The following is a 20,529-nucleotide window of genomic DNA, read 5'->3' as shown; positions in this document are numbered from 1 at the left end:
TGCCAAAGAAAATGCACTTCTGCCTCCCAGTGGCCAGAAGCGAGAGCATACCCTGCCTACTTGCTCAACTTTGACTTGTACTCATCTGTCTACAAGGAGGGGTGATGGCGGTGGTGGGTCTTCAGTGCCTGCTCTACTGCTTTCGCCTTAAGCACTGCATACTGAATGCGACGCAGCATCGAGCGAATCAAAACCTGCCAGTTTCTTTTAAGCCTCCAGCTGTCCTGAAACACGAGGTGTGACTTGTTTCACCTCCAGCTGGGTTCATTGGGTACATAGAAGAAGCGGATACAGGGGGATAATAGAAATAAACAGTTCAATACATGGACCTGTTTACATATTGCATGTTCCAAGAGAATCCTTCAGTGTCCACACACTAAATGCCAGATTTTATGCCTGTTTGTGAACTTTAACAACCTGCTTAACCGAACTGTGATTTCTCAGTTCTTTAGTAAAATCATGGAGCCATTTTTCTGTTTGAGTTCAAAACATTTGGGACAAAAAACAAGTTATGTAAGGTAACAGAATGAATAATTACTATTGCTCTTTTTGTGCAGCTGACAAAACACACAGTCTACTGCGTGTCTATATAATTATTCGTTCTTGCAGAGCACACAGACAAACACCTTTTACAAGTCACCTCACCTCAGACGCACATGCACAGACATGCTGCAGGATACAAAAGAACATGGTGCTTCTGCTCGACTGACAGCTTTGGATATTTTAACTTCTCCGATTGGACATATAAGGAACACATGCAGACAGATGCTGGATGCTTTTCCCTCAGTGTTTTTATTTTTATTTTTTTATTGCTTATGGACTAAATGAGTAACCCAGATGCAGGAAGCAGAAAAGTACAGAATGTAGCCCACACATTTTCCATTTTGGAAAATTTAGATATGTATAGACTGTGGCTGAGAACAGCAGCTGTCTTCCCATCATACTATTTTTTTTCTTTTGATGGTGCCGGAGATCCACAGTGTTTTACACACTTTTGGGGTTAAACCAAATACACTGAGCAAACTAATGCTATCTATTTAAGACTTTGAATAGTAATAGAGTCGTCCTCAGGCTAAATTCTGTAAGACTATGCAGGGAAATGTAATATCAGGACAGTTGGGTGACAGATTGCACCAAGAATTGGAGTCAATTCTGCAGCGTGATGTGTTTTTTTCCTCCCTTCTGGCCACAAAATCCAGAGTTACACAACAGCTATAAAAGCACAGCACCAAGATGAACTGCTGGGATGGTTACTAATGAAAGCAACCAGAGAAGCCATTGAGAGAACAGCCCAAAAGCTGCTTTTCCACATCTGTGCAACGCTAACTGGTCCCAGCAATTCAATTCAATTCAATTCAATTCAATTCAATTCAATTCAATTCAATTCAATTCAATTCAATTCAATTCAATTTATATAGCACCAAATCACAACAATAGTCACCTCAAGGTATTTATATTGTAAGGTAAAGACGCTACAATAATACAGAAACCACAACAATAAGACGACCCACTATGAGCGAGCACTTGGTGACAGTGGGAAGGAAGAACTTTCTTTTCTGGAAGAAAGCCCTGGTATGCCACGTCTTGGAATGATACTGCCTAAGTTAAGCATATATATGTAAATAGAATTCGTCCTAGCGTTGAACCCTGTGGTACTTCATAATTAACCTTTACTTAGGAATGACTGCCACTTATTTTCTTTCTTTAAAAAAAAGAAGACAAAATTCTCAATATTGAAAATAACTAGTGTACTTCCAAAAATGTAAATCTAACGCCCGCCTAGCTCTGCACAAATAGACAACCAAAAAATATTCTCCTCACAGCAACTCTAAACATTTACAGGGATCATGGTGTATCTTTTTTAATCAGAACAAAAGTGTTTAAATAAGGAAGATCTGCCCCATGTTTGAGGTCAGGTAACAGTCTCTGAGGCTGTAACTCGCTCATTTATTAAAGCACAGATTTTATGTGGAGTGAGATCAAAAACCTAATCAGTTCATTTCTATATATTCCTTTAACAGTGTGTACATACCAAGGAATATACAAGATGCTCTGAAAATATAAGCCACGGGAGAACAAAAAGAGTTTACGTGAATTCCTAACTAAATGCTGCAGCTGGAAATAAATAGAAACACATATCTATATTGGCTTGGGATTGTGCAGAAATGAGGCTGCGGGCTTTGAATGATCTCTCCAGAACCCGTCTTTTACATTTTATGGACTTAAACCGCAAATCTCTGTGGCTGTTTAGTCTCCTTGGGGTTTCAGAGGATGCAGCTTTGTTCCTTGTTTGTCCCCAAAATGAGCCCCTTGGTGTGTACCCCAGTTACTGAGCCTGATTCCCATGAACTAATCGGCCTCTTATGAAACATTCACGCACGCACACTGAGTTCACCACGGCGTAAGAAGCACTTTGGGTCACAGGGTGTAGGTCGCTAATCACAATGATACTAATTCACTTCTCAATTAATTCTAATCAACAGGAGTGGAGGTGGAAGAGACACTTGAACTGAAGTGGGATCTGACTGTGAATGAGGCTTTTTGTGGGATAGCTGAGGGTACTGGCAGACAACCTCCCCAGCGTTAAGCAGCTGGTGGTTTGCAGAAGAAAGAGAAGGAAAGTAGGCTTGTGTTACAGAGTGTTATTGCTAAATAGTGGAGGCTCTGACCCGTGAGTGTGTCCGAGCAGATGTGCACTCTTTAGCACTGACATTTCTGCAGGAATCGTGCTCTTATGTCTCTTATTCCTGCTGCGAAAATGACAATACGCTAAATTTGTTTGCAGTGAAACCGCCCACCTCCTGTGAGAAGACAGTGTCTTTCTCAGGAAATGCACCACTTGAACCACTTCAAGATTTATAAGATTCCACATTGAGTGCATGACCTCTGACCATCTGCTGAATCCCCATTAAAACCCAGAGTGACTGCCTTGATCCGCGTTAATCCAAATCCAGAATCCTAATTGGAACTGTGGCACCAGAAAGCAGTTCAGGCCTTGCTTTTTTCCCTGTGTTTTCACAAGTAACGGTGCAAATCAGAGCTATTCTTCTCAGCAGTGCAGGAATGGAATTAAAAGAAGCAGTAATAATAATAATAATGCATAAACAACAGTTTTAGCCAGTATGTTATTTTGTGTGTTTTTTTCTTTATTTCTTTATTGTGGTAAATAAAAATAATTTTGTTTTTTCACCTGGGCTGAAAGTTGGTACATAATCTTTTCTACACATACTAGAAGGAAGATCCTTCACCTGAGTTCAGATAGACAGAGAGAGTAAAATTTGGTAAAATTTTTGTTTTAAACTTGGATTTTAGCACGGCAACTTCCATTAAAGCGTGGGTGCTGGGTGTGTCAGCAGCTTGGGCATTTACAGCCATATTTTGATTTTCTGTGGCTCTACAAACCCATGTAATAAATGCAAAAATCTTTCAGGAATGTAATATAAACCCTAAATGCAACACCACTAGAACTTAACTCTTCAGTGACCTCTGTAAAGTTTTAGCATGTGCCATCGACTGCATATTGTGCGTGCATTCAAACTGTCATAATATGTCTCTTTCTGTATTTTAGAGAGCACATCTAACCCAGATAACATTTGTTTAAGCCCGCTGGCCACTGTGGTATGTACTGTACATGACGCTACAATAACAAGCAGTGATGAGCAGCATATTGATTCATTTCTTTACCTACAAGCTGTGATCCATATGAAGAAATATTACAGCGATGTGGAGAGTGAGTGCTTACTGAACCCGACTGTACTTTTAAATCCCCCAAAGTCGTATAGCAGGGCCATAAGACGAGCCAGATCACATCACCCCACACAGACATTTTCACGTCTGGAATAATACATGATACCGTGCCAGTACTGAAGTTTTTCCAGCAGTTATGGAGCCAGAACACAAAGCCTTGTTGTTACAGTGTTTACTTAAAACCCTGTGCTACAGAGCTTCAAAACAGTGTTTTTTTCATTACCGTCCCTCCACAACAGGCTTTTTATCAGACGCCAAGAATCTGACCCTGTATGTGAGCCCGCCACTTTCCCGTCTGTGCGAGCACCTGCTGTTGTGCGGCGAATTGTGAGATATTTTGCATAAGTCATGCACACTGTGTGTGTGTGTGTGTGTGTGTGGGAGTGGGGGCTGCTTTATAAAATAAATAAACAAGTGAGTGAATGTATTCTGTTTCTGACCTTCACACAAGGAAGCTGTCCCCCCTCTCTTTGCACTTTAGCTTACATAAAAGCAAATCAAGCATGTCCAAACTGTGTTTTGTATTTTATCACCCAGCTGCCTTCTTGTGCTTATATATTTCTTTTTTCTGTGGCATGCTGTTCATGGTCACATGGTTATATGTGCATTTCTTTCTGTCTGTATTCAGAGTTATAGTTCAGGCAAGGTCTTACGTGTTATTTCAGAACGATGTACTGTTTGTTTTTTTGTCCACAGTTGTGAATGAAAACCTGTGTGATTTTGCAAACTGATAAACTGATAAACAGAATCAGCATGTTCTGAGTGAAAGATGCACTGTGCATGCTTAAAAGTTTTTAATCTTTTTTTTTTTTTAGCATTTCCCTCTTATAAAGATTCTCGTTGACACTGAATGTGAAAATCTGGCTAAGTGGACCAACCTCATTTTCCACAAATTAAAGGCAGGAAATAAGGATAACCGTTTCAAATGCAGAGTGTACTACAGTTCAGTAATCAGCAGGGATGGAGGGGAACAGGGAGGGTGCCAAAGAACTAGATACCAGCAGAGGGACTGAAAGAGAGGGGCAGGGAATGACTTCTAGTTACCTCTGGGGTTATTGTCTTCTGGGCCTATGTGTCCTATGGGCCCCATTTGTAAATTTCATGGCCTTGACCCAGGTCGTGGTTGGGTTCAGAGTGTGTACATCGGTGGCCTGTCTCCCCTTGTAGGTTCCATCACCCCCCCCCCTTTGGCCTTCCTGTTACCCTGCATGAGAAACAAAGCCCAAAGCCTTTAGCCAGGTTCCCTTATTTTCAGCGAGTCCCCTTCTAATATTTGTAAGAACGTTATCATGAAGGCATTCAAATAATACCTTTATACATACTATACTATTCTCAATGTATTTCTTGAGACCTTAAAGAACATACTGGTACAGAGGAAAGTATATGATGCTTTAAAAGAAGCCACAATAGCATTTGCTTTATTGATGGCTATATAACTAAGTACAAACAATTTAATAATGAACTATATGACTATAAACATTTTTACCTTTAGTTTGATACTTTTTGATGATACTAAAGTTGTATTTTGATCAAGCAGAATAGGAAACACAGTACTTTCGTGTTGTAGAAGATGCACTGTTAAATCCTTTTTATACTTACTGATACATTTAGCAACATTATTATTCATTGGGAGTTTTGGTTTAGGTCGTGTGCAGATCCACACACACACACCTTTCAGCTCTGTCGTCCTCGCCACCAACTCCAAAGCACACCAACAGCGCTACAGTAGCTGCACTTCTACAAGTCACAATGTCCTTGATTTCTTCCTGGTTTCTCTGGAACCGTGTTAAAGATCTGAGACAAACAGACTTGTTGTCTCAGACTGCTGATGTTTTCTCCTGGCTGGGTTAGACCTTGGTGGCATGCAGGCAAACAAGTAGAGACCTTGGGATGGATTTTCTTCTAACCTGCTGTATTTCTGCTTCAAAAAAAGAGTGGAAACAAGGACCGGTGGGAGATACGGGAGCGATAAGGAAGAGGTGGTAAACACATGCCAACTGAAGTTCTTGAAGGGTTGTTGACGCAGAGGGTTGGAGAGGGGCAGAATGACAGTGACGTAGGGGCCAAGGTGACAGCAAGTTGTTTTTGTGCACGGAGCTGCCGAAGACTGAAAACATAAACAGAGTAGGACTCTCTCCTCTTCCTTATGGACTACGTCTGTTGTTCCAGAGAACGCTGATTTTGAAGCGTTTGTGAGTAACAGTCAGCTACAAGCTGGAGTGTGTTTTCTGATTTGCAGGTAAAGCTCATTTGGGTAAATAACCACTTTAGGATAAATGGGGTTTATCAGGATTCATGTCTGAAGGTTGAAAAGAGACAAAGCCGTTTGTCTCTTCTCTCCTCTGTCCCTCACCTCTCTCACCGTGTTATTTTGTCTCCTTCAGGTTCTCCTGGAAAAGCCGTCAAGTGCCAGCACGCTCTCCCTTTATCCTGGCAGCTGAATAGATTCCAGGTATTAATTTGTGGCTTGGTGTCAAATTTCCTCTCTGGTTCCGCATATACTACACGCTGATCCTTTCTTGTAGAAGTCACAGATATTGTCTCAATCGTTTTAGAACTCAAACCTTCGTTCAGTTTCACTAGCCACACTCAAGCCTGATTACTGACAAACCTGCTTAATCTAGAAACTACTTAAAGAGAAGGTATCTGACGAAGTGAAGCACTAAAAGATCTCAAAAAAGCAACACATTGTGCCTCGATCTAAAGAAACAGCTGAGAAATAAAGTTGCTGACATCTCTCAGAATGGAAACGGGTTACAAAGTAATTTCTAAGGTGTTAGGACATCACTGAAGCACAGTCAGACCTATTATTCACAACTGGAGGAAGCTGAAATTACTCCAAGAGCATATTGATAACTCATCCAGGATGTCAGAAAAGAACCCAGAATGTAATCTGAAGACATGCAGGGCTATTTGCCACAGTTAAGGTCAGAGTTTATGATTCAACAATAAGAAAGAGAGACTGGGCAAAAGTGGCACCCATAGGAGAGTTCAAGGATAAAACCACTGCTGACCAAACGCCCCCCCCACAAAGGCTCGTCTCACATCTTGATGATCCCAGAGGCTTTTGGGAAAATATTTGTCGACTGACAACACAAAAGCTGAACTTTTTGGAAAGTTTGAATTCTGTTATATCTGCATAAAAGTAACACAGCATTTCATGAAGCACATCATACCAGCAGTCGAACATGGTGGTGAGGATGTGATGGGCTTTGCTGCTTCACTTGGACAATTTGCCATAACTGATGGAACCATGAATTCTGTTCCCTACTAGAAAATCCTGAAGGAGGATGTCCGACCATCTGTTCATGCCCTGAAACTCAAGTATGCCTGGATTATAGGCTACCACAGAACAATGATCAGAAACACACCAGCAAGTCCACCTCTGAATGGCTAAAAACCAAAATGAAGGTTTCGGTGTGGCCTAGTAAAAGTCTGAACTTAAATCAAAGATTAAGATGCTTTGGCCTGACCTTAAACAGATCGTTCATGCTCAAAAACTCTTCAGTGTGTCTGATTTAATTATTTCTGGAAAGAATAGTGGGCCAAAATTCCTCCACATGGGATGTGAAAGACCCATTGTCAGTTAAAAGAAGTGCTTGATTGCAGTTCTTGCTGCTACGGTTGGCACAAACATGTCAGTGTGACGAATGTGCATAAAACTATGAAATCATGAAGGGGGTAAATACTTTTTCACTGCACTGTATGTCTGAAAAAGGCACCCAAGTGTTTAAGTCGAACTCAGCTTTGCACACAACCTGTCTGTAAAACAGGCCAAGGTAAAATAGGAGATCATTAAACCTACAGTGTACATAACTCAAACTGACCTCCTTTCCTGTTTAAACAACCGCAGAGATCCTTCAGGAACCCCAAGCTGGAATTTAGCCAGATACCTTTGCAGAGTATTAATTTACAGACTGCTCAGTATTCCTCTGATGTATTTCCTGACATTTACACATCGTTAGTTCAGAGGTAACTGACCTTAAAGTTCTTTAGACCTCAACATTTAAACATAGCCACGCTAAACCTGGATCACTAGCATTCATGACCAGATTTCACTTCTAATGCTGCAGAACAGCAAGTAGATCTGGAGGGGAAAGCATTACTATAGCTGTGTGAACTAGTACATCCTCAGCTTTTATCTTAAATAATTTGAGAAGACGGGTCACATATGTTTTGAACAATTTGAATCTGTCTGTACTGTGTTCATTAGCTATACAAGCTACACGGCTTTGGAGTGGTGCTCAAAGTGGGGAGCAGTTGCAGTTAAAAATATAAAATAAAACTAATGTGGATAAATATGATTTTTGGTGGAAAATAAACAAATTCTAATGATTTGTAATGATACAAATTGTGTTGTGCAGATGTTTTTCAGCTTGTCCCATTATTATTAGTTTATGATGGAGAAACAACACTGCTGGAAATGAACGGTGGCATGAATGTTTAAGTTAGTTTAAAGGAGAGAGCTTGGCCTGTAAATAGTCTTCACTTGCTTACTTCTTACATGCAGTCGATTGTGTTGTACCTGAAATGGAGGTCAATTCCGTTAGCTTTTAAAACTCAGACACTGCCCCCTGCTGGACGGAACGTAAACTGCACAAGGTGAAATAATGGCGTGCCCGCTAAATTTGTGGAAATTCCTTAATTTTCATACACAACAGTGCAACAGAAAACAGCTATATTAGCCTTGTAATGTTTGCTATTTAAAAATAAATCTACTTATCTGTGTCTGGGAAAAAGTAATTATAGAATTATTTACAGGAGCTGGAGGTCAAGAGGCGAGATGGTTTGGACACGTGCACAGGAGTGAAGGTGGATATACTTGACAATTGATGTTCATGGGCATGATAAAGGACATGCAGGGAGTTTGTATCACAGACGCGGATGTTAGGGACAGGGTGAGATGGTGGTAGATTTTTCCATTTAATGACCTCTAAAGGAAACAGTTGAAAGAACTAACATCCATTTACTCTGAAAGAGTAGTTTAAAACTAGTCTATTTTAATACTTTTGAACTGTAATGGAATGATAGACTTGAGAAGTTGACACTTCAGAGTAACTAAATGTATAGAAGTATTGGATTATTTACCTTAATTCACATTCAGCGTACAAGGGGACAAACAAACTGCAGCGTGTTGTGCGCTCTGCTGAGAAGGTGATTGGCTGCAGACTCCCATCTTTGCAGGACCTGTACACCTCCAGGACACTGCGGCGTGCAGCTCGGATCTCAGCTGACCCTTCTCACCCTGGACACAGTCTGTTTGACCTGCTCCCCTCAGGCAGGAGGCTCCGGTCCATTCGCACCAGAACCTCTCGCCATAAGAACAGTTTCTTCCCTTCTGCTGTCGGACTCATGAACAATAACCGTATGACTGTTCCCACCACTAACACATGACCCTACGCTGTGTTCACTGCATCATTCCATGTTTGGCACTGATCACCACCTGCACTCATATATCATGTATATATCTATCCACTTAGCACTTTTAATTCTTATTCTTATATTTTTATGACAGTATGTTTGCACTGAAGCACCGCAGCAATTTCCTAATGTTGTAAACCTGCTCAACATCTGGCAATAAAACCCTTTCTGATTCTGAAGAATTTGACAGCCACACCTCACCTACTATTAATGCATCAATAATGAGCTATTACTTGTCTCATGCAAGTTTATCATGGCAGGCTAATGTTCCAGTTTATTGAATTAAAAAAAAAAAATCACTTAGTATAAAAGAAAGAAGACTTCAAGGATAATTTTCAACTCAAATTTATTTCAAAACATCTGAACAAGTGGCGGGTAGTCCACTGAAAAAGACTGCATCCTGCTGTAGTTGATGCTCCACAGTGTTGGATTGGCAGCTTCAGCGGGCACTGTGAAGACAGAGCAAGTGAGAAAGGTTTAAGCCTGTGTTTAAGTCTTATACATTCCCAAATTTGGAACACTGATACGCTCTGAATTGAGCAGCATTAGACATGAGCAGCCTATCGGGAGGACTGAAGGAAGAATTCAAGCATCAACCCCTGACCACCATGGGACATATTCCCTACACACTGAAAACAGGCAACCTTTGTGCAGCTCTGTTACACTTTAACTAGATAAGAGCTTCTGACCAGTGGCCGAGATGCAATTATGATCTAATACTGCAGATATTTGAATTGAGAACTTAGAACATTAGGTTGAGTTTAAGACTCGTTATGGACATTTCAAAGCCAAAAACAGATCGAACCGCAATATGATTTGCTGCAAGCCATTTTTAATGTTTTTTCTAACCTTATAAGGTTATATAAGGAATATAAATATTCCCATAGTGCATGTTAGTACTATGGGAATATTTTTTACTTCTTGTTAACTATAATACAACGGCAAACATTGTCATCACCTCCCCCGCAGTGTTTTATTATCATAAACTGTTCTTGGTTCACTACGTTTTTAATAACAGTAACGTTCAGCATCATCAAAGTATCTAAGGTCAATTGCATATTATCCATCAGCACTCTCACTGTGGGCTTCACCAATGCTGACAGTTTAATGACTCAAAACACCGATCACCTGAGGTTATTTCGTCTCACCTATCGCAGCCTCCTGGCTTCTCTTTCAGACTCCAGGAGTGTCAGCACATCTCCCTCTCTGACTGGGCCCTTCACGTTCCTGATAATTGAGCGGTTGCTGTCGTCCATGAACTCGACACGGACCTGGTGGGAAACGGGAGTGCCCAAAACGTAAACATTAAAATGACTCTACAGCAGACACATTTTTCTGTTTAAATTAATGATGTACCACTTAAAGAGGGTTTTGTTCAAATGTTTACAGACAGCCTATATGGATTTTTCCTCATTTTGTTTTTGTTATGCATTCCTTTCTGTGGCAAGGGAGCAAAGCAGTTGTAATTCAAAATATATATTTATTTGGAAATTTTTCAGCTGTTTAAATTATCCACTTAACATGGAAAATAAACCAATGGTCATGATAATCAATTTCAACAAGGAGTAACTGTGGGGTGATATAGCACAATATCTAAAAATTTATTCAGATGGCATTTTTTTCAAACGTTATTTTTTATAATCTGCTTAATCTTTGGGACCCCGACTCCGTTCCCTGCTGTTTCACTCTCAGAAAACAGTATCTGAGGATCTCACTCTGCAATGCTGTAAAAGCGATCAAGTGAACACCCAACAATCAAGTGAACACACATTTTAGTAATAAAGTACTCAGTTAGTGGGCAGCACAGTGTTACAGCAGTTTGAAGAATGGAAGTATAAACACATGTATGTTAACTTAACTATAGACCCTTTTCCCATTAGTACCTACACAGATTGACTTGGTAACGCTCTCATCCCGACACTGACCAGCGAATCGGTGGCATGCAGTCTGGTGATGCAACATTTTAGGACCTACCTGCTCAGATCGCTTTGTAACCCCGTTAGCAGGTAGCATGACCTAATGGAAAACCCCGAAAACCACTGAGTCAATCTGAGTAGGTACTAAGAAAAAAGGGGCTTAAGTTGGGTGTAGCTATGAATGTAACATAAATTGTCATCATTAGCCCAAGTAACCAGTACACCAAACAGCACACTAAATGACAACTGAGTTAAATGGCCTGCATCTGTATAGCGCTTTACTTAGTCCCTAAGGACTTAGTCCCCCTAAGGCAGGGGTGTCAAACTCAAATACACAGTGGGCCAAAATTCAAAACTGGAACAAGGTCGCGGGCTAACATTAATATTTATTGGAAAAAAAAAAATTCTTCCTCCAGATTTAAGAATGAATCTCTTCTTATGGACTCAAACAAGTTTTGCTGAAAAACTGAATATGGAACAAGAAAAGCTTAATACTAAACAATATATATATTAGCTGTATAATACCAGTAGACCAGCTCTAATAATAATTTGGTATGGCTTGGCCCGCGGGCCAGAGTTTGATACCTATGCCCTAAGGCAAGCTACATTGTAGCCACAATGTAGCTTGCCATTCACACACTGGTGATGGCAAGAAAAAAAAAAAAAAGCATTGATACATTTTAAAGATACATCTGGTTTCTCTATTAAACGTGGTTTCCAGTTAGGATCAGTGGCTTGCTCGAGTATGTCATTAGTAGTTAAAATCCAGGTTAAAACTTTGTCCCCCCAAAATAACCTGCCTCCTTTGTGGTAAAAGAAATCAGAGTCATATTTTGTAGCTTAATCAGTTTTTCATCTTAAACTTCTGATAATAATTCAGCTTAGTTTCAGTTAGTTGGTAGAGCGAATCTGCCCAGTTTCAACGTTAGTGACTTTAGTTACAATACTATGGAGGATATTTATCAGGAGCAAAAAGTTAAGCTCAGATCAAGTTTTTTTGTTTTGTTTTTAAAGAAACAAACAAAACCCCTGACTTACAGCCAAATCAATGTCCAAACTTCAAACAGCTGTCTCAATACCTCATACTTAATGTGTAAACAAATTATCTAAGACAACACGAAACTTGCATTTTTCATCCTAGCCCTTTTTAAGAGGTACAAAATATCGTTTGTTATTTTTTCCTTTGTTTAGAAATCTAGTTTTTAATTTCACATGAATTTACAGCCCTAGATTGTGTATATCCTTGGCAATAACTCAAAGTAAGCTTACACATATAAAAAGTAAATATTAATCGCAGATACTGGTTTGTGCCGGATAAATTTGAGGTGTTAGCCAAACTAGCATACCTGTGTACATTGTCCCTGGGAACCGGTTCTCCCGAGAACCTTGGTGACCTGAAAATGAAAACACGAGCAACATGAACATCAAATCTCTAAATTCAATATAATACATATATATAATTTTTTAACGAACACAGAGAATAAAGAAAAGTGAGCATAGGTACTGCGGCAGCTAGCAGAGACTGTAGCATTGACAGGCCTCCATGATAGAAGCACGAGAGCCGAAGAGACGTTTGCTAATAACTACGACACAAAAAGTGGATTTAGCCTAAAAATTTTGAGCCCATTTGAAACAATACTTATTGTTGTGGGCATTTAATCGCTTTGATACGATAATTTTCAGCGTTTTATAGATTTTCTTACTCTTGCAAGCTTGATGGGCTGCACGCGGCTGGCGTCCATGTTGTCAGGTTAGACCGGAAAGGAAGTCACGTGGTGCTCGGATGGCATATATGGCAACTGTAATCTTTTAGTTTATTAAAATTTAAAATTTAAAATTATTTTTTAATCAAATTACAAGTAACAGAATCTAAACTTACGAATAATAACAACAATAACGAACTTTAATAAAAACTATTATACATTCGTAGTTACCTTCTTTTCCGGTAGATTGGGAAATACCATTCAAAGCACCCATGGTGGAAACCTGGGCCAAACCATTATTCACAGTTTCCAAAACTATTTTAATGTGCAGAAACAGAGAAAGGAATTTGTCTCTGTGTAACTGTATCTCTTTTTTTGTGCGTACATACAGACAATTCAAATACTGAATTATTGGAGTGACTACAAATGCTTGTGATATCAGTCAAAAAACACAGCCTATTTATCCAAAGTCAGTATCAAAAAGGTTACTGATTCAGTACATTATTAAATAAATTCACTGTTATATAATCAATATTTTGTTTTTAGTTGGCTTGACTTAATATTGAAATGAATACTTTGTCAATTATACCAGTGAGTTATTGTAAAGAGAAACATATCAGTGATAAACAGTGATAAGGGTCTGTGCAGAATATACAGAAAACAAAGACAATTTTTATCAGTCATTATTAATTTTAATGTATTTTGACTTTAATTCTAAAATCAGGCTTGTTTAACTAGTTCAGCAATAGGTCAAAAAGGCCATAGCTGATAATTTGCGTAATCTACCTGAATATCCTGTGTAAAAGCTCTCTGTAGCCTTGTTAGCCATGCCATACTGTCGTGACACCACCCTCTCTGCTTTTCTTCCTCTCTCAGAAGTCAAAGCCTTAAATCACAACACTAATCCTTGTGAACAGTATTTTTAACTTGCGCTGGGACAGAAAGAACAGCAATAGGATTAGAGAATCAGTGAAGAGGCTGAAGCCCTAACTCATGCAGTTGATCTTCTTGCACAGTGACTCAAAAGTACCACAGCTCTTTCTTTGTCTTTATTTCAACCTGGAGGATTTTTTTTTCTTTTTTACCATGGTGATATTTTTGCTTGATATTGTAGATTTAAAGAAAAAACATATTATCATTTTTCTCCTGTGATTTGATTCAAACTTGGCATAAAACATTTTCCAGTGATTGGTCTTCTGAGCAGCTGTCGCAATGGAGAAGTGGAAAATTCTAAAAAAACGTCGCTCCAGTCTTTTTGCATCCGTAAAACGCGACTTGAGTTTCACGCAAAGCATCGAAGAAGAGGAGAGTGAATTCCCCTTTTCACAGGACAGCTCAGTAAAACCGTGGACATCAATGGACAACCTTGACACTCCTGGTGCCAGAAAAGAGGTGAAAAAAGATGAGAAGAAGGATGCACCAAACCCCTGGCAATCAAACATTGTCAACCTAAATGTGGGCGGAAAGGTGTTTCACATCCCTAAACACTTGGTCCTCCGATACCCAAAGACCAGGATCGGAGTCCTTGCTCTGTGCAATGATCCAGTTAAGCGTCTGACGCTCTGTGACGATTATAATTTTCAGAACAACGAGTTCTTCTTTGACAGGGACCCCATGTTTTTCCATTACATATTTCACTTTTACTGCAGTAATGTTCTGTGGGTGATGGATGGCTTGTGTCCTGTCAACTTTGAGGAAGAGATCTCATTCTGGGGGCTCAAACTGAAGGATACTCCAAGGTGTGCTGTAGATATTTGATATGCAGTGTATCTATTGTGGCTTTGTCTGTGGATATTTAAAATGTAGCTATGGTAAAGCATTTGTCTGTCTTTCTCAGGTGCTGCCGCATTCTGTTTGAGGAGAAATTGGACGACATCAGAGAACACCTGAAGGTTAACCAGGAGCTCAAAGATGAGATTAAACCTCACCATGATGACGAGGGCTACAAGACCATGTTTCTTGGAAACTTTCGTAAAGCACTTTGGGACTTGATGGAGAATCCTTACTCCTCACTGTCAGCCAAAGCCTTTGCAGTGTTTTCCAGTCTCTTTGTGCTTATCTCTATCGTTGCCATGACTCTGAATACAGTCAAAGAACTTAGGCAGTACAAACCTGCAGGCAAAACCTACATGGAGTGGGTGGAGGTTAGTTCTATCCTTTTCTTCACGTTGGAGTACTTTCTGCGACTACTCACCACATCAAACATCAAGCATTTTGTGAAGAGCGCCCTCAACTTTGTCGATTTGGTAGCCGTCATGCCCTACTTCCTCCAGATCATTTTTGAGACTTTTGTATTAGACACTGAAGACATCAGTGCTCAGGAGGATTTGAAGGCCATGTCAAGAGTCAGCAAAGTCAGCAAGGTGCTCAAAGTGGTCAAGCTCATGCGCATCTTCCGTATCTTGAAGCTTGCCCGTCACTCCACCGGCATGAGGGCTTTCGGCTTCACCATCCGCCAGTGCTCTGAGCAGGTATGAAGGGAATAATCAATAAACACAAATGCTGGTAACATTTGAAGGCCTTTGAATAACATGGCAACCTGCAAGGCAAAGAGACATAAGAGGAACAGGAGGTAGTTTTATGTGAAAGTCACCACTAGGAGAAGAGAAGTAGAGAAGATAAGATAAGATAAGAAGAGAAGAAGGTTATGATAGTTTTACAATAGGATATCACAATCGATTTAAATTTGCATATTTTATTTCTTGAAGAGAGTGACACTAGATGATTAGCTTATGATAAAGAACAAAATCCACCTACCAGCAGCTCTAAACTTCACTAATGTAACATAATATCACATTTATTCATTTAATTAACAAAAGACAGAATGGTTTCATTGCATATGATGTGTTTAAAACCCATTAATTGAACAAAGCTTACACAGCCGAGTGCAGAAATGTCAGGAAGGCTTTATAGTAACATCTCAAACTGTCATATTACTGGATGCAAGCCCCTAAAATAGTATCTGCTTTATGACATAGTTTTATATAAACAAGCGCTGTCATTGACGTGCTCTGTTCTGTCGTGCTGCAGGTGTGCTGTCTGTTTCTGTTCATCACCATGGGCATCTTCACCTTCTCTGCTCTGATGCATTCTGTGGAGGTGGATCAGCCCGGGACACCGTTCAGCAGCATACCAGATGCCTGGTGGTGGGCTGCGGTGAGTACGGGACAAGCTCTACGTCCAGTAAAGTTCTATGGCTCTAATATGTTTGGGATGCTTGTTACAAATGCAGTATAACTAAAACATCAGATTTGGGGTTTTTTTGTGGCTTTTAGTGATTTCTATAAAAGTTTTAACACTCTGGGAATTATTTCTTCTTTTTAATGGCAGCTGTGATGATATTGTAAATAATTTTTGAAAATATTTTCAAGTCCAATTTTTAGGTCCAGCCACACTGATGATGTAACCCTACTTATAACACCACAGTTGCTCCACATCTTTTCATTATGAATGGGGCAATTAATGTTTTACAGCATTTAGAGCGTGTAGCCAGCTCTCACCGGCTGCCACTCAGCTTCTTCCGGATCAATTAACTCAGTTATGAAGCTTTGGTAAGCTCTTTCTCTTGACAGCGCTGAAGGGAAGCTCAGTTGGGGTGTGTCAGTATGATCAAGCAGTGCAGTGCATTTCGGGTGTCAGGGATTAGGTCTATCTGGATTTGTGCTGCCTGCTTAGTCAGACCAAGGCAGATTCACAGTACAGATCATGTTCCGTGCTATTTTTATGCCTTTAAAATGCAGTAAACACTGATTATATTCAAGAGCTCAAACACAGTCTTCTTTAGTGAATTAATGGTTGGCTAAATAATATTCTGAAATCGTCTCTCTTGCAGAAAAACCTACTAACTATAATAAATGTAGGATTTGCCTTTGTGTAATTCTTACCCCAAAGTATCTTCCATAATTGGTACTATATGTGAAACGAAGAGAAAGATTTGGAGTAACTCCAGGGTCACATAAACTTGATATAAATTATCTAGCCTATACAGATGTGGAGAGTGGCTACTGATGGCCGCCAAGCTGTCATATGGTTAAACAGTAACTTATGCAAATTTACTTTCAAGCTTCATATATAAATGATCAATATTTAGAGGTATGAATATCACACCATTTCTAGGAAGGTTCACATGGGTCACACTGTGTCACCATCCTGGTACTCTGTGTGTCTTTCAGTATCATCTGAGGACATGGTTTTCATTTATCTGGTGGCAGCTGTGAATTTATATGTGTCTAATTCCCTCTAATGCTGCGTAATGCGTCTCATTTGTAGCCAGACAGAGTGATTGCATTCAAGAAATATAAAAAAAGCATTTTAATTACTCGATTCACAGAAAGTAATGGATACGAAGTGCATGAGGCCAGGTGAAAGGCAGGTACTGTGAGGATTAAACTGAAAACTTCTTCTGCTCTTCTCTTGATCCCTACTTAAATCTACACGAGAGAGCACTGGCTTTGAGTAATTTTATGGAAGCTGACGCTATTCCTTTTTTCCTATAGGTCAGCATCTCTACTGTGGGCTATGGAGATGTTGTCCCCATCTCCTACCTCGGCCGCTGTGTGGCATTCGGCTGTATCTCCTTTGGCATCATCCTTAACGGCATGCCCATCTCCATTTTGTTCAACAAGTTCTCCGACTACTATGCCAAACTGAAGGAGCAGGAATACAACTTTTCCAACACGGTGCGCACCTTCCAGCTCAAGAAACGTCTCAGGCGTAAGTTTGACAGCTGCTTCGAACCCCGGCCGGAGGACTCGGATGAGGAGATACACTATCGGCCCAGTGGCAGGCAATTTACCCCCGAGATTGAAGAATAAGAAAAGTTGCCTAGTTGTGACCTCAGTAACCCTAAATGGCCTTATCACCCTTGGGTATACAAAAGTAAAAGACTCCATCTGCCTCTAAGTCTCAGCCTATGTGATTGAATAAAAGCGATCTGATGGGGGAAAGCAGAAAGCTGAGACAAGCATTAAGCCTCAGCTTTGCAGTAGGTACTGTTTTCACACTATAGCGACAATTCCTCTGTCAAATGGACAAGATGCTGAGACTAGACAACTTGTTATGTGTTTCCACAAATAGCACACGTCTACAACTAATGCTCACTCAACAGAAATAGATGTTTGACACAAGGAGGTCAAACAGTGACATTATGAATGAAGCAAAACTTCCCTTATATCCTTTTGAAAAGACTACTGTCATTGAAAGTGCTATTAATGAACAGTTTTGAGTGACTACATAGTCTCTTACATTTTACTTTGATGCTCAGCAAAAAAGAAATTGTACCTTCAAGCTCTAACTAGTGCAACTTTTGGCCATTACCAGCATGTACCGCCACACATCATGGCGGCTTTAAGTCACCATTTACTTGACTGCAATAAAAACATTTTATTTATGTGTGCATCTCAGAACAACTATAACACCATCAATGGAAAGTTCTCACATTTGACACAATTTATGTTTCATCGAAGTGGCATACCTATCGAAAAAGCACTCCCTCTGTTTTTTGTCCAGTCACTCAGTGTGGTCTTGAAGACACCCAAGTGGGGTGAGAGATATAGCAGCGGGTGTCAGTATACCGATCAGGAGCCTCAGTGTAATTTGGTTGTCAAGGATTAGTAGGATTTGTGCGTCTGTTTCCTACCTAGTCAGACAAGTGGAAAAGTCAATCAAGTACTGTGCTATTTTGGTGACAGAAGGAATCTGATCAGGTGTGCGCAGACAGGACGTATTTAAATACTTACAAGCTATATTTAATAGACGTACAATAGAGGCCTCCAGCGTAGTGATTTTTCACTCCTACTAACACATGGGCAGTGATGCCTATATCTGTCATCCAACAGCTCAGAATTTGTCGCGATCCCTGCGGCGAGAGAGAATTGAGCTTTCCGTTCTTGACCAGGAGATGTCAGGATCAATCATGGTCTAAGCCTTGTCGTCACACTGTGATGCTATGATTAGATCATAAACCCAAGTCTTGCCTTGGGCACCAGAAGACCAGCATTATAACATATTATACAAACATACAAAAACTCTTCGTGGATACAGACACCACAGTTTTCTTGGCTCATCTGCTCGACACTGGTTTTAAATAAGAGGGACAGATAGAGGGGATTAGAGACAAGTTCTCTGGTCAGTCACGACAGATGCTGTGGGAGTTACACTCCATTTCCAACTGCAGGAATATTGTGTTGAGCCTCTGCTCATGAAAGACATCCTGAACATCCATTTTACAGCAGACTGTGACTTCATCCATTTGAATAATAATCAGAGACAATGACTCATTAGTGACTGATGTTTCCTTGTCATTAAGTTCTGTGCAAGTGCACTAATTAACGAGCGAACGATCAAATGTAGTGTCAGATGTGTCTAATTTACCCTCTGATCTGGGGTTAAAGTGGTCCGGAACGGTGGCACCTTCAGTTATTGAGTAATTATATCTGATAGGAAGTTTAATATAAAACACTGTCAAACAGTTCAGTTTTCATGCTCTGCAGTCTTTCTGGATGATTCTGATGCCACACACGGGTTCACCACATGATCCCGTCTGCACACGTCCTTTTTTCCGTCCCATCCCTGTCAATAAAGTTGTGTTTGTGGTACAGAAGAGGAGTGAGCATAAAAGGAATAACTTTTAATAAGTGGCAGGTAATTACAAATTCAACGTTTCAAAACAGCTCAACAGATTTAATGCACAAATTGTTCCTGTGCAATTTGGATCTCAACCTGTCTGCTAGCTAGAGGTATAGTGGCTGTATTTTTGATGAGTGATGGCAAAACATGTTAATGTGTATTAATTTTACTCTCAGAGCTGAAGAACAAAAGGAAGGTTTCTATGGCAACTGACATGATTTCATTTGGAAATTTAAAGATTGCATGTTATATCATTAATTTAAGATTTTTTTTAATCAGACACTGTTTCTGTGAATGATGTGTGGCTGAAGTTAGCAATTTCATGTTCTGAAATGTTTTTAAAAAATGAATTAAATGATAATAATACCAAAGTTTATACTGGAAATTAAGAGCAGGTTAAACAGGATAGTTTGCAAGTGTTGTGGTTCAGTTTACAGTAAGGGAGAAACACGTGACTCAGTTATGATAGAATTTTGTGACAGTGGTGGAAGTGTAGCTTTCAGGGGAGAAAGCTTATAAAACGTCATTTGTGTACAAAGTCAACAAATTTTTAGGCGATTTTTATCAGACTGGATGGTTACATTTTTATGATATTGCCTGAAAGAAACAACAGTTGGAGCAAGTTTCAATTTTGAAGATTAAGGTAAAAGAAGAAGGTCACATCACAATTACTTCATTACAATAAACGTATCTACGTATCCCCATTTAAAACTCAAAAACAAAAATGAGAAAGTCCATTTATTTGTCATTAAAAATTACTGTCTTTCAGCAGACCTCGCTTATGCAAAATTAGCTAATGTAAAAGAACCTCAAAGTCCGTATTTATTAGTGGACACCTGTCTTATCTTTCTGAGGAATGAAGCTATTACAGGATATAGGTACTGTTGGTTTTACTGTGCCGTCAGCATCAATTACACCTCAAGAGTATGGCTGTATCACATGACTCAGCCAGAAGGAGAGAAATCAGAAAATTTAGAAGGCTAACACATAGTAGTTGACAAGAAGAGGAAGCAATGGATGAACATCAAGAAGGAATCTGAGAAGCTTGAGAAATACCAAGGGCTGAGTTAGGAGTTAGAAAAAATGTGAGGGTGAAGGCAAAAGTGGTCCTCATG

The 20,529-nt window shown here is 39.8% G+C and overlaps 2 protein-coding genes across 2 annotated transcripts; one reads left to right on the top strand and one right to left on the bottom strand.

Annotated features, from left to right (window-relative positions):
• Positions 1 to 9,497: 9,497 nt before the first annotated feature.
• rps28 (ribosomal protein S28) lies at positions 9,498 to 12,874 on the bottom strand. The gene is made up of 4 exons (XM_005721049.1): positions 12,788 to 12,874; positions 12,431 to 12,478; positions 10,317 to 10,439; positions 9,498 to 9,617 (listed from the first exon to the last, which is right to left on the bottom strand). The coding sequence occupies exons 1-3, from the start codon at positions 12,824 to 12,826 to the stop codon at positions 10,317 to 10,319; spliced, it is 210 nt and encodes a 69-aa protein (XP_005721106.1). The 5' UTR covers positions 12,827 to 12,874; the 3' UTR covers positions 9,498 to 9,617.
• An 866-nt stretch (positions 12,875 to 13,740) lies between these two features.
• LOC102213133 (potassium voltage-gated channel subfamily V member 2) lies at positions 13,741 to 18,176 on the top strand. Its single transcript, XM_005721048.1, has 4 exons — positions 13,741 to 14,526; positions 14,625 to 15,258; positions 15,818 to 15,943; positions 17,284 to 18,176. Exons 1-4 carry the CDS (start codon positions 14,000 to 14,002, stop codon positions 17,599 to 17,601), a joined length of 1,605 nt encoding a protein of 534 aa, XP_005721105.1. The 5' UTR covers positions 13,741 to 13,999; the 3' UTR covers positions 17,602 to 18,176.
• Positions 18,177 to 20,529: the final 2,353 nt, after the last annotated feature.

The sequence above is a fragment of the Pundamilia nyererei genome, unplaced genomic scaffold, assembly GCF_000239375.1.
Source record: "Pundamilia nyererei isolate P.nyererei 1_Seehausen unplaced genomic scaffold, PunNye1.0 scaffold00004, whole genome shotgun sequence".
NCBI lineage: Eukaryota > Metazoa > Chordata > Actinopteri > Cichliformes > Cichlidae > Pundamilia > Pundamilia nyererei.
Note: the sequence above shows the minus strand (reverse complement) of the source record. Positions and strands in the feature narration are given on the sequence as shown.

Bases quoted from the DNA above. Each gene is read 5' to 3' on its own strand.
- rps28 (XM_005721049.1), bottom strand. From the start codon at position 12,826: ATGGACGCCAGCCGCGTGCAGCCCATCAAGCTTGCAAGA. The intron at 12,479-12,787 runs GTAAGAAAATCT...TTTCATTTTCAG, and splicing joins AGCCCATCAAGCTTGCAAGA to GTCACCAAGGTTCTCGGGAG. The intron at 10,440-12,430 runs GTATGCTAGTTT...GTTTCCCACCAG, and splicing joins CCCAGGGACAATGTACACAG to GTCCGTGTCGAGTTCATGGA.
- LOC102213133 (XM_005721048.1), top strand. From the start codon at position 14,000: ATGGAGAAGTGGAAAATTCTAAAAAAACGTCGCTCCAGTCTTTTTGCA. The intron at 15,259-15,817 runs GTATGAAGGGAA...GTCGTGCTGCAG, and splicing joins TCCGCCAGTGCTCTGAGCAG to GTGTGCTGTCTGTTTCTGTT. The intron at 15,944-17,283 runs GTGAGTACGGGA...TTTTTCCTATAG, and splicing joins ATGCCTGGTGGTGGGCTGCG to GTCAGCATCTCTACTGTGGG.